The 14,572-nt window shown below is 44.9% G+C and overlaps 1 protein-coding gene across 1 annotated transcript in view; it reads right to left on the bottom strand.

Annotated features, from left to right (window-relative positions):
• Positions 1 to 14,572, bottom strand: part of DCBLD1 (discoidin, CUB and LCCL domain containing 1) — a 99,592-nt gene that overhangs the window by 46,805 nt on the left and 38,215 nt on the right. The window contains exons 4-5 of the mRNA XM_030198544.1: positions 4,402 to 4,453; positions 6 to 78 (exon numbers count right to left, since the gene is read on the bottom strand). Coding sequence (XP_030054404.1) covers positions 6 to 78; positions 4,402 to 4,453 — 125 coding nt within the window. The remainder of the gene's footprint in view (positions 1 to 5; positions 79 to 4,401; positions 4,454 to 14,572) is intronic.

Below are 14,572 nucleotides of genomic sequence, written 5' to 3'. Positions count from 1 at the left end.
CTTACATCCCGGTATCCGTCAGCTGCATCTCCAGAAACATCTCCCACTATGTCTCTACAGCCAGCAGGACAGAATTTGCTACAACAGAAGAAAAACAGGTTGTTAAACTGTCTAGTCCCCTCAAATCCTTCCACTGCAATATTCTTACATTTTTCTGCAGTACAGAGGCACACCTCTTAATTGCTTCTACCGATATCACACTTTGGTCATACCAGGGCAGTCCTGGCACACATTTCTGCAGGCTGATGTGTCTGTCTACTCAGATCCAGGGTGAGTGGGATTGGCTAGGCCCAAGACAGGTAAAATAATGACTCCAGTTAGTAGTTTTAAATATTTAAGGGTTTATTGATATCCACCTGACATTTGAAGAACAAATCTCTGATGTTCATAAACGCTTTTATGCCCTACATCGCCTGCGAGCAGTGTGACACCGATTTGATGAATCCACTCTATGCATACTTATCCATGCATTTGCTATTTCAAAATTAGATTATGTGAACTTAGTTTATGCAGGGCTTACTCAATCTAATTTAAAGCGGCTGCAGACATTGCAGAATACTGTCGTCATTAGATTGTTAGGCAAAGTTAAGAAGCATGAGCATATTACACCTGTGTTTAAACGTTTTCACTGGTTGCCATTATTCAAAGTTAAGTTTAAGATATTGAAATTAACTCTGTGCTCATTAAAATCGACAGCTATCTTAAAGTTCTTTGGCGATATGTTATTTGCTTAGTTGGGCTTTACGGTCTGTACAGGATAACCGTCTTGTAGTCCCTTCCCTTGATATATTTAGGCAGGAGCGGTTTAAAAAAAAAAAAAAAGAGCCTTTTTTGGTTAGCTCCAACAGGCCAATGTTCAGAACCTAATGTCAATGCTAGAGCCAATTAGTGTTGGATTAGCACCAGCGTTAAGCTGCACACAATGTTTAGACGGCTCTAGCACCAGAAATAACCAACCTGCCAAAGATTACTGAAAGTTAGGTAAACATAGGTTAAAGAGGTCAAAACATGTACCTCAACTTCAGGAAGAGGCTAAAAACCCTTCTCTTCCCAAAGACTGCTTCATAACAATCCATCATGACTTCTACCTCCTAGTATCATCCATTATCCTTTCCTTAATGTTTTTAGTCTCATGCATTAATGTTTCTCATACCTCACACTAATACTATTTACTTTTGTTCCACCTAGAATGTAAACTGCACTGAACCCTAGAAAGGGGATATTAGCGGTATACAAGAATTGATTTGAACTGAATCAGGTATTACATCCCAACGCCCAGAGAAGCAGCGCACAACAGACCCCTGTCCTAATGCTGAAAACTTACTGCCAGCTCAGAACTGGCATTAGGGTGTTTGGCCATGGGCTCTCTTTTCCGGCCCGTGATAAGGAGCACATTCCTCTCAAGTGTAACTCTGAGATAGCTGGTCCGAAAGAGGAGTTGGCACAGTTCACTTAACTTTCTAGCCCTGACCAGAGATGCCTCTCCCTCCCCCTTCCATTCAAGTTATTGTATCCTGCAATGCCAATTCTTCAAGGAAATAAATGAAATACGAATTTAAAGATGGAAACATACAACATGGGCTCCCTGCTCCCCAGTTTGACTGGGCACGTGCACAAGGGCTGTGCTTGCCACACAGCTCTTGTGCGCCAACTGCCAGGCACGTTCCTCCCCCCCTTTGCTCAGTGCTCCCAATGCTCAGTGCTCACAGTGCATATATAATTCGCATGCTATTAGTGTTGAGCACTGGGAGTTGTTTTTTTTCCTGCGCTGTTCCCACGGTATTTCACAGCGCTGAGCATCAGCCTATAAATTTTTGGAACAAATTGCCAAGAATTGTTCGGTGGGGGTGGGGAGGGAAGGAGGGGTAGATATTTAAAAGTTTAAAGTTGCTTTAAAAGACTTGTTTACATAGGTTTTCACAGGATAACGTTCTTGGGAAGGACTGGGTTGAGCACCTCGTTTTTACATAATTGTAGTGTTGATGAATCTAGTAAGAAATGATTGGTCTTGAATGGATGTTAATGGAGTTCAAAAGTGTTGTGGTGTTTTAAACATTTTATTATTGTGATGAACTGCTTGGATTTACAATATGTTAAGCGGTATAGCAAATTTTTAAACCTTAAACAAAATGTCACAGACGAGAATAATAAGAAACTGACATCCTAAGGTTTTTGTCAACTTGAGTGACAATTAAAAAAAAAAAATATTAGACACCCTAAGGTTTTTGTCAACTTGAGTGACAATTAAAAAAAAAAATATTAGACACTAGTGGAACATTAGAAAAGCGGTCATTTTTCAGTCCATAATAAACTAAGGGCTTCATTTACTAAGCTGCGCCAGTAATTCCCGCACAGCAAATGAGAGGACGCCGTACCAGGAATCACTAGCGCAGCTTAGTAAAAGAGGCCCTAAATGAAAACTTTACATATAGAACCAAGGAGGAAACTGTTTCTGCTAAGCAGTACTAAGAAAACACTGTGCAAGCAAGGGAACAAGTGCTCTGAGACAAACCATGAAAACCTAGGCTTATACTATCTCACATTTACCATAAAATGCCATCACAGATATATAAAAATATATTGTATTAAATCCAAACAGATCTATTTTAAACTATACCTCTCCCACTCAGCTACGTTTTCAGCCTGCCTCACCTCCATGCACACCTCAGCTTCCAGTCCAGTTTGAGTGTGCCTCAGACTTTGCTCACTGCCAATTACAACTGCTTATTTTTATAGTGTTACCAATCATATGCAGCACGTTAGAAACACACAAGTGACAGCTGTTGTTCCATGGAGTTTACAATCCAGTCAAAAGTCAAAGAGAACAAAGAGACGTTTAATAGTGGCATCGGGCGGAGGGCTGGGTAGTTTCCACTGTTAAGACTCGTCCTCCTGCTGCTATAAAACTTAGCCACCACTCTGACAGACTACCACAAGAGGCAAAAAAAAAAAAAAAAATCAACAGTCTCACTTTGGAATGGGGTACGCATACATCCGTAATCTCATGTGTAGTGTCACTGCTAAGTAAAATAATAAAATAATTGCAGAGACGACTGAGCCTATAATTCTTTTTGTGGCAATCCCATTGAAAACCATGATGAAAAATAAGCCAAGGCTTTCTGACCAGTGATTTGCATCAACATGAGGCAGAGAACAAGACAGCTAAGGACAGAAAGCTCCATCTAGTCTGACCATTTCTACCACCTCACTCTGCCTACCACTAAGGATTTTCTGTGCTTGTCCTAGACACAAAAATTCTAATAATGTTTTGGTTTCCACCACCTTCCCTGGGACGTTGTTCTATGTACCCAGCACCCTCTCTGTGATGACATACTTGTGTTACTTCCGAGTCTGTCCCCATTTCAGCCCCATATCATGGCTTCTTGTTCTACAACTTCCTTTCCACTAGAAAATGTTTCTAGAAACTCTTCGCCCCTGGCGTGTCTATGACATTCTGCTTTTAAAGTCATCAGCAATAAAAATAATGCACAAGTGCACTGAAAAAAAAAATGGTACCTTAACAGTACACACTATTCTCCTCAAGGCTGGGGAATCAAGCTTTTTTTCAGTGTGCCATTCAAATACTCCAGAAATTGGTGCAAGTACCAATAGTTTCATGGAAATTAAATAAGTCTCCCAAACTACATGTGGGCATCTAATTCCACTGAATGATTTAAAGTTTAATTTATTAAGGTGTCCCCCCCACCATTCTGTGTCTATAGGTAAAAACTTTAATAAATCAAACCCTTATTAGAAAGGATATTATTAAGGCCAACCCAACCAGATTTTTCTATTTTAATGGAATATTTTTACTTCAACACTCAGGAAGAAAACAGATTATAAAGAACTTGCCAAGTCAACTCACAGAGCAGATCCTCACATAGCTCTGCCAGCCTGTCTCAATCCTGACTGAAAATTTGTTTTGTACTCCTAACCCCAGTCTCTCTCAAGCACAAACTAAGGAGGTTTTCTTTGTCTTTGGAAAATACGAAACATGCATTTGGTATTACAGACATTGGTAAAGGTTCCACCCAATGAGAGGCTTTTGTCACCATGAGTGAAACGTCTTAATACTGTAAAATGGTCTCACCCCACACATCCCAATGGGCAGACTGCCACCAGACCCATAAACAAGCCTCATCATCCAACCAACCTTTCACGCCCAAGTAAATCTCTGCAGTTATACTGTCCCACAAATAATTTCTATTGTAAACACTGAATTGTACAGAAGGTATATGCCTGAAGGACCTCATTTTACAGCTAGGCCTGCACTAGGGGCTTATTTGATGTGTGTCACTATAATATATACCATATTTCACCCAGTTAAGGCAAAGCATGTCATTGAACTAAATCTGTAGTGAGACATTAATCGCAGCTCCTAACAGCAAGGCCTATATTTACCTGTACTCGGTCTTGAAGTAATGGCTTGCCCTCTCCAAACATGTGATTACATCTAGAGCAGATAAAAGCAATAGAAAAAAATGATCAGTTAGTGAAGCCTGGAATGCAGACAAAAATAAATGCAGAAGTTTTCTTGAGATGCATTTAATATGTAAGGGCGTCGTCTTTATTTTGTGTGTGTGTGCTACACGCAAGTCTGGACAAATTCAGTTTGCATTTACTGACAGTTAAAAAAGGGGAAGAATTTTCTAGTTCACATTTCCCTTCTGTCCCATGGTTGTCCTAGATTCCCCATTTTGGTTTTTTTGTATATATCCATGATCAAGCATAAGAAGATAAGAGACCAGAAAGCTACTAGCAGCCACCCTAAGGTCATAAGTTTGCTGTCTAATGAACCCAAGAAATTAACAATAAATAACTGTGGATGATGCATCATTAGATAAGATAAATAAGATAGATAGAGTGTGTGTGTGTTTTAGTACCATAGCAACTTGATTTTAATACATTATGGGCTAATTGTATAAAGATTTTACACACACACAAAAAAGAAGTCTTCTGTAAAATTGGGCTGCCATTACATCTGTATATGTGTGCATGCTTACAAGATGAGGCATACTTATATGCACTGTGCGCTGGCGTTCATGGAGGCATAGTTAAGGTTGAGCAGAAGCACAGCACACCTGGCACTGGATTTAGCTCATGCCCTCTCTCAGTAGTAGCTCAAGGTGAGTTGCATTTAGGTAAAGCGAAGATACTTACCTGTAGAAGGTATTCTCCGAGGACAGGCAGGCTATATATTCTCACAACTGAGTAACGAGACGCCATGTTGCCTGGTCTGAAACTTGTATCAAGCTTTTCACAGAGCTTTCTTGGAGCGTGAGACACACTCCAGTGTGCATGCGCGAGTGCCTTCTCACTCGCCACACGAACACGGGACCAACAGTACAATACTATAGAAGATGACTCCAAGGGGAGGTAGGAGAGTATGTGAGAATATATAGCCTGCTGTACTAGGACAATACCTGCTACAGGTTACTATCTTCGCTTTCTCCGAGGACAAGTGGACTAATAGTCTCACAATTGGGGAATCCCTAGCTACCAGGCTCACTAGGATCAATGATGACTTGCACCTCACAATGGTGAGGTCAGAACACAGAGAAACTGGTATGCAAATTGTCAGAAGTGAAGCCTGGGAAAGAATAAAAAGGATCTAGGCAGGTGGAGATAAATTCTAGAATCCAAAGAAAATGTGCATTACTATTCCATCACATTTGTGGAGGGAATGCTGCCGTAGGCATGCTTGCTGAGAACAGGAACGAGACGTAAATATGTAGAATGAAGAGAACACAACAGCCCAACCAAGCTTCCTAATAGAAGCGGACAATATAGCCATGGCGTTGACACAGCAAGTCTGATGAGGATTCTCCTGGATAGCCCAGCCTGGGAATAAGGGGAAAAAAAAAAAAAAGGAAGTAGCTAAACAGACATTTAGCAATCCCCTATGGCGAGCTACCTCTTGTAGGAAGGACGGTAAATAAAGACTAAGGAGAAAACCTGTGGGGCTAAGGCCACATCAAGGCCAGGCCAGTGTCTGCTTGCAGTGCAATGAGTGGAAAACGTGCTTGCCATGCATGAGATTGCGTGAAGGATGGAGGCAAGACAAGCAACTAATGTAGATCGAACTCTGATACAATCCAAGGTAGGAACCTAGGGTACATGCAGAGAACCACTCCACTGCAATGAAAGATGAAACTGTTGATAGGGCCAAAGGTCATAGTCCCAATGAGCCGATGTAACAGCCATCAGAAATAAATAGGTTGAGAATTCTCCTCAACAGGAAAACAAGCAGCATAAGAAAGAGCTTAAGAAACGGGAATACTGATGCCAAGGTCTCAGAAGCCTTTATACAAAGATGAGAGCACTGAGGAAACTGAGGCGAATCTCCACTGAGTCAATGTAGACTAAACTCAGAAAGATGTAGAAGGTATGCCTACCAGACGGCAAACTTATCCTATTGGAAAGAAAAACACTTCTCAGGAGAAGATTCTGAAATGTCGGAAAGACTGTGGAGACACTTTCAGAAAAAAATGCCAGGAAGCTAATGCAAAAACTCGATCATCCAGATCGTATGCGCCAGAGACCGGAGGATGGGATGCAGAAGAGACCCGCTCCCCCTGTTACGTGGGATGAGAGTCAGAGACTACTCCATGGCGCATGGAAAAAGAATTCCAGAGCAAAAGCAATTTAAATCTGCAGAGGACAAGAAGGATGTGTATGAGTGTTGGCTCTTCAGTATTACCTGCTCGACCACAGAGCCTGTCCCAACAGGGAGATGAGAGGAGAAGAACAGAGAAGATTGTTCTCCCAAGGAAGGGGAAATGTAAGTGATGGTAGACTGTTCCGGACCTGGAGCAAAATGGAAGGGACAAAGTTATGTATTTGAGTAACCATGAGAGATATCGCAAGGGTGTTCCAGAAAAGGGAGAACCAGGAAGGAACATCTCTAAGAAGAGACCTATCTTGCAGCTATATGACCTAGTACAGTTATATGGCCAGACTGTTAGTATTACCTGTCCAAAAACAGGCCTGAAGGAGCAGCCGAACATTCTCCGTCATATTTGTATGGTCCCTGACACAGAGGGTAAAATTGGAGCATATGTGGAAACGAGTAGACAGCAGCTGAATAGTTGCAATCATTGTGTGTGTCAGGTCGTCCAGAGTGCCAGAAACAGTTAGAGTGGGGAAGCCTGACAAGGGAGCATTGCAGAGCGGTAGGTACCATAGGAACACGTGAAGTCAACGGCTCAGAACAGTTCTAGGGACTAATGGGGCAGACTCATTCCCAAACAGAAAACAAATGAACCATGGGGACATATGAAGGACTTCTTCTAGGGTCCCCATGGTCTGACAACCCATACAGTTTTGAAAGTGGGAGCCACTGACAGGCCCAGTGCCCTACTGGCAAGAGAGACCAACGCCCCAGTTAGGCAAGTATCTAGCAGGAGCCCAATGATATTGCCACCTGAAGCTCCATATGTCCAAAACTGAGCTCCTTATCTTCCCACCTAAACCAACCTCTTCCCTTCCCCCACTCTCTATTTCTGTTGACAACATGCTCATTCTTCCTGTCTCATCTGGTCATAACCTTGGGGCTTCTACTCCTCCCTCTCCTCGGCACATATTCAACAGATTGCTAAAACCTGTCGTTTCTTCCTCTATATCGCCAAAATTCGCCCTCTCCTTTCTGAGCATGCTACCAGAACCCTCATCCACACACTCATCACCTCTCGCTTGGACTACTGCAACTTGCTTCTCACAGGTCTTCCACTCAGCCATCTCTCTCCTCTTCAATCTGTTCAAAATTCTGCCCATATCAGCCCTCTTCTGAAGTCACTTCACTGGCTCCCTATCCGTTTCCATATACAGTTCAAGCGCCTCTTGTTGACCTATAAGTGCATTCACTCTGCTGCCCCTCACTACCTCTCCACCCTCACCTCTCCCTACACTCCTTCCCAGGAACTCCGTTCACTAGGTAAATCTCTCCTAATTGCACCCTTCTCCTCCATCCGTTCCTTTTATCTCACCACACCTTATGCCTGGAATAGACTTCCTGAGCCATTATGTCAAGCTCCATCCCTGGCCGCCTTCAAATCCGAGCAAAGGCCTACCTGTTTGATGCTGCTTTTAATTCCTAACTTGCCATCTACTCGCAACCTTTATCTTGTCTTCCTCTCTTCAATAGTCCCCTTTCCTTATGTGTCCTGTCTGTCCTACCCTTTCCCTTATTTGTCCTGATTTAGATTGTAAGCTCTGTTGAGCAGGGACTGTCTTCTTCATGTTCAATTGTGAAGCACTGCGTACGACTGGTAGCGCTGTAGAAATGATTTGTAGTAGTAGATAAGAAGCAGACGGAGCTGGGGGTAGTGAAACACAAATCCCCCATTAAGTCCAGCACCTGAAAAGTGCTCCACATGGACTCCCGAGCACTGGTTGTTGACATGCTCTGCACAAACTCAAATGGGCAAAGAAAAGGGCTGACAGGCAGCACAGAAGAGCTGCGAAGAACATGAAACACATGAAGTTCCCGGGATTGGACATGAAGCCAAAAGGTAGCACATGGTACAGAAGGTAGAATATCCCAAGTCGAAATGAAAGACATTGCCCGTGGATAAATATCCAGCCAGTGCAGAGAGCAGAGCCAATGACTGTCCAGAACCATGGGGAGTAGGATACTTAGGTAAAGAAACCATTCTCAACTGTTCTTTGACTGTTTTGCTACTTTCTCAGCAAAGAGACAGGATGGAAAGTATTCCCCTTGCGAACAATGGAGAACAAGGAATAGAATTGCAGCCATCGCACCCTGGTGATATGGACTCGAGTTGAAGGGACTTAAGAAGGGTGGAGATAATTCAGAAGAAACTTCTCATACTGAGAACTGATTTGAGCCATTCCCAGCAGATAGGCCATCTGCCTGAGGCCCGAATAATCATGGTCTCTGTGCAACCAGGAAGACGTAGGGGCACCGACTGGTACTACAGCAATTTCCCTCTGGAGTAATCCAAAGGGGTATGGTGCTGCATCTGGAGAGCCATCCAGGCTGAAGCGCATGCAGAAGATGGAAGTAATATGCTGGGTTGAAGTCCATTAAGGCTAGCAAGAAGAGGAGGCAATAAAAAGACCTCTCTTTTGACTGAGCAAAGAGCTTCCTAAACAAGCAGGAAGTCAGAGAAGGCGCTCGAGAGGATAGAATGCAACGGTAGCTGTGTAGTCCATGATGAGGGCAGACAGACTTTCCAACTGTGTTCTAAAGAGATCATCTCTCTGGCACTTGGCAGTCATCAGCCTCCGCCTAACATAGCAGAGAGACGCAGTCACCAAGGATCATGCGACCATAGCGGAGATAGAACTTCTGGAAGCTGCAGCCAAGACATGGCACCTGACCCAGTACTGGTGATACACCGTCTGTTGCTCAGTCGACTGACAAAGTGACTCGACTAGCTCCAAGGGGAGAGAAGCTGCCAAACTGGGCATTGAATGAAGCTCCACAGATTACACTTGTGGAAAGGTAGCAGGACTGAAGTCCGGAAAATGGCAATGAAACCCCATATTTGAGCTTCCAAGTGGATTCATGGTACTAGCATCCCAGCTAGTGGGCGCCAAAGGATAGCTCATAGAAATCCGTACTCCATTGAGTGTTAATCCAACTCCCCTGGAGGGAGGAGAAAGAGCCCAGGAAAACCAGGAGAGTTCTGAAACTGGTGCATGAAGGCTATATCTATGTGAGGGAGCGGGCCACAGAAGGACCTCTGTACCCCTCACAAGAACCACATGAAAGAACTGATGGACCAGGACTGGTACAGATCTCTTAGGAGGAGACTCGTAGTCCAGGAACTCAAAAAGGGAAAAAGGTCCTCCACCTCTGAAGGTAGTGAAAAGACGTTCACCATGTCCCCGAAGGGAAAGACTGGCTCGTCAATGGAGACGTCATGCCCATAGAGGGAGGGTGGGTACAGATGGAATTTCAAATGACGCCCTCTCCAAGAATTACCGGGAATGCGCATCTGACCGGTGCCAGCCAGGATCCCGTCATGAGAGACAAAATCCTCCTCCTCCAAAAGGGGCATCAAGGATAGAGCTCCAGAGTTGAGTTGAATTAAAACTGCATGAAGCGGTGACGATCAACGTGGGCGTCAGTTGACCCCAGTGCCGCATGCAACACTGGTGATGGAGGCTACATCACATGCCGAGGACCATGCGGGGCTGATACAAAAGGCATGACAGGCGCAAGGACTGTCACCACTGATGTTGATCGAGGCTCTCAAGCATATCAGGCACAAGCACCGTCGATGCTGATGCTCTGGGAGACAGCAAGTAGCATGCCAGGCATCAACAAAGACCAGTGTCTCGGGATCAAGGCTCGTATGTCAAGAGGCTTGTCGGGCGCAAGCATTATTGATGCCAATGCTCTAGAAGAGAGAGTGGAGCAGATACAAACGGTGTAGCAGGCACAAGCTCCTTCGAAGCTGATGCCCCAAGATTAAGGCTTGGCTGTCAAGAGGTATGGGAGGCACAAGCACCTTCGACGTCTATGCCTCTTGAAGAAAGTGAAACAGTTTGGAGTCGCAGTGTAGAAATGAACTGCTGAAGCAGCAACTATACTGGCTTAGTGGAGAAGCACGGTTTGTGCAAGCACCACTGATGCCGATGCAGTTCGAAGGTGGCCAGGCTTCAAGGAGCAGGATCCTGGTGCTCCAAGATTCCTGCAGTGGTAGAAGTTTGAAGGTCTCCTGGTATCAAGACACTTCACCAATGCTGCAGTGCCTCGGAGGCACCGAAGGAAACCGATGCCGATCCTTGACGCTGATGATCCATACAGACTTTCCTTGGCACCAACGGCTGTGCACAGTATCCGCATCAAGTCCTGGGTACTGACAAGGACAAAGTGAAGCCGCATGTCCAAAGCCAGCGCCAAAAACTGGGACTCAAACAGCAGCCGATGACGAAGCAGGTGCCGATGCAACTGCCAACATCGATGCCACCATAATTGATGCCAACGTTGGCATCGAGGCCTTGGATGGCACCAAAGAGTTCCCTGCGAGCCACTCTGACTGAGTTCTGGTTTGAATTTGAAGACACAGAACACAGAAGGGGTATGTAGTCATACCAAAAGTGGCTTCCAACAGAAAAAGGTGAGACTTGACGGTGCCGAAAGAGAACGAACCACCAGAGAAAAATGAAGGGGAAAAACCCCACTGGAGTGCAGGCCTAAATATGGTCTACGGAGCCACAGTATAACAGCAAAATTAAAGAAAAAAAATAAATAATCCAACGGGGATAAAAAGAACCTAAGCAGGGTACGTAAATGAAGAAGAAAAGAAAGCTCTGCTAAGAACTGAACCGGCAGCTGTGAGGAGAGAGGTTAAAAAAATGTCCTTTCCTCACTGCGGAAAAAAAATAGACTGTTGGTTCCGTGTTCACATGGTGGGCATGAAAGCACACATGCATGCGCACTGGAGCGTCTTGCGCTCGAAAAGAGCTCTGTGAAAAGCTTGATACAAGCTCCGGAGTGGACAATGCAGGGTCACACTACCCAATTGTGAGAATACTAGGTATTTTCCTGTCCCTGGAGGGCAGGGTGCAAGTTTGTGTCTGAAGCAATAGAGGATTAAGTGACTTCCTCAAGGAGTGGAGTGGCATTTGAATCCTGGCTTCACTGGTTCTCAGCCCACTGCTCTAACCATTAGGCACAGCTAATACAGATAATACTCCTAATGTGTTTGTTAACTCAACAGTAAACTAAAGGCTAGCAGTGCTAAAAGCCTGGTGGCCATTTGGCAACTTACCAAAAACATATAGGTAAATTATTTTATTGTTGCCAGTGACTTCAGGATTTGTTACATTGCTGCTGAACATCATTGCTCCCATGGCCAACAGGAAGGTGCTGGACTGGGGAGCTAGTGTAAAAGTACCTGCATATATTTCCAGAATACTGCAAATAGTTTTCTCTTTAATATGCTATTACTTTGCCATGAATTACTTTGGTACATAATCTCCTGGAGTGCGTATAATGTGTATAATATTATCAAGTAACAGACATACTGGGGGAAGCAGCTGGTTGACAGCGGAGTACTTCTTTGAGGTGTTAAGTGCCCCTACTGTCCCTTAAAAAAAAAAAAAAAAAAGGGAGTAGCGCTTGTATAGGTGGGAGCAATGTTCCCACTAAGTTGCACTAAACATCCAGTAGCTGGCTAAAATTCAGAGTAGCTATAAAAAGGATAGTTAAACAATAGACAAACAAGTAGGGAAAGCATGCAGAGTGTGGCTCATGGAATCCTTTCCAACCTCCTGGCAAATGTACGTAAGTACACACACCTGAATATGTGGACGTCTGTAAAAAGCACTCACAGGGCAACGTAATGGAAATATTTTGCTCACAGCAACTCAGTGCTTAGAGGGTACACTGGGCGCAGTAGGTAGGGAATCCCACCCAGTGGTCCTGCAGAGCCATAGCTACCTACCCTAGGGACTAAGAGAAAAGGAGAGAGAGAAACCAAGCACAAGGGTTTGCAACTCCACTCTCAGCTCTTCCCTGTTGCACTAAAAGCAAACTTGTTGCCACCCAAGAAAAAGGGAGATAAGAACTACTACAGGGTTTAACCTTTGCCCCAGAAGATACATCAACTAACAAAGGAGATAAGGACTACAGAGCAGCAGAGAGCAAGAGTAAGAGAGACTAAAGGCACCATCAGTCAGCTGCAAGGATTATTACACAGTTGTACATCTGGGGTCAATAAAGAAAAAAAAAATTGTCAGTGCAGTTACCACAGGCTAGCAATGTAGAGAAGGTTTCAGCACCGGCAGTGGTGTGCTAGAGCCGGCTTGCGAGAGCCGTTTGTTGTTTTTTTCCAAAATTTTTGGGAGACGGCTGTTAAAGTAGCTACCAAAATTTGGGCTCGGGTGACTCAGGTCCCCTCCTGGTGGCGCTCCCTGTGACTACAGCATCTTCTTCCCTCACGCAGCACCTCTCTCTCTATCCTTCTCCCTGCACCTCCTCTTCTTTTGCCACGATTCATTTTTTTTTTTAAAAGCAGTGCTGGAACACATCAGCAGGAGCAGGCTGCTTCAGCCAACCCCGGGAGCCTTCCTTCAGCCTGTCCCGCCCCCGAGGGCTGAAGAAAGGCCCCCGGGATTGGCTGAAGCAGCCTGTTCTTGTTCACACATTCCAGCACTACTTTAAAAAAAATTTTAATCACTGCAGAAGAGGCAAGGAGGTGCGAGGGGAGACAGCAGAGAGATGCTGCATGAGGGGGCGGGGGCAAGGAGGGAGAGAAGTGCTGCATCAAGAGGGGTGCAAGGAGACAGAGGCGCTGGACAAAGAGGTCAGATAAGGAAGAAAGATTCAGTGACATGAGGAGAATGAGGAAGAGAAGGGGGCACAGAGAGGGAAAGAGGTGCTGGACTTGATTGGGGGGGGAGGGGGAATTGGAAGGACAAGAAAGGACAGAGGTGTGGGGAAAGAAGGAAGAGGGAGAAGCGCTGACCCTGCAAAGGTAAGAGAACAGGAGCGAGGGAAGAGAGAGGAACACCTGCTGGATCCCTGGGGGGAGGGAAGAGAGAGGGAGAGATGCTAGCACGTGGCAGGGGACAAAGGCACACAGAAGAGTTATGCTGGACAGGGCAAGAATAGGAACAGACAACAAAAAGGTAGAAAAAAAATTTTGTTTTATATTTATTGATTAGAATATATGTCAGTTTTTGAAATGTGCTTCTGCAAGAACTGGTTTTAGACATGGTTGGAGCTCACAAGAAAAACCTCACTCATTGGTCTTCAATCACCGGAACAGCGGAGGTAAATCTCCAGCTTTGAGATTTTCTGAATTCCTTTACCTTTGCTGGTAGGGATACCAAGTACCGCCGGCCAAATTAAATGTACTGTCGCCGCTCTGCACTGCTTATTTCTGGCTCTGAGCAAGTATGCCCGAGAATTTCTGGCATGCTGCTCAGAGCCAGAAACAACCAGCGAGGAGTGGCGACCCGACCCTACTACTTAGCACGGAATGTTACTACTAACTGGGTTTCTGCCACGTACTTGTGACCTAGTTTGACCACTGTTGGAAGCAGGATACTGGGCTAGATGGACCATTTGTCTAACACAGTATGGAGAATTTAGGTCTTACCTGATAATCTTCTTTCCATTAGTTCTTCACACTATTCCAGGACAAGTGGGTAGATACGTCCATCGACCAGCAGGTGGAGATAGAGAATACAAAAAACTGAGCACCACTACATAACTCCCTGCTAGCAGCTCAGCTCCTCAGTATCCGTCCTCAAGCAAGGAAGAAAACACACCCAATCAGGAGCATGGTCAGCAATCAACATATCCAGCCTCAAGAACCATTCAAAGATAAGGCCCCTGGAAAACAGGATACAAAGCCAGTATATAGAGCCGCCAACAAAGGTGTCGCACCACGGGAGGGCTGCTGGAATAGTGTGAAGAACTAATGGAAAGAAAATGATCAGGTAAGACCTAATTTCTCCTCCCATTACGTTCATTCCCACTATTCCAGGACAAGTGGGATGTTCAAAAGCTATCCATACGAGGGTGGGAAGCCGAATCTGCCATATGCAGAACCAACATCCCAAATGTAGCTGCTGCCTGAGCGGCAACAGC

The sequence above is a fragment of the Microcaecilia unicolor genome, chromosome 3, assembly GCF_901765095.1.
Source record: "Microcaecilia unicolor chromosome 3, aMicUni1.1, whole genome shotgun sequence".
Classification (NCBI taxonomy): domain Eukaryota; kingdom Metazoa; phylum Chordata; class Amphibia; order Gymnophiona; family Siphonopidae; genus Microcaecilia; species Microcaecilia unicolor.
This window is presented reverse-complemented; position numbering and strand designations above follow the sequence as displayed.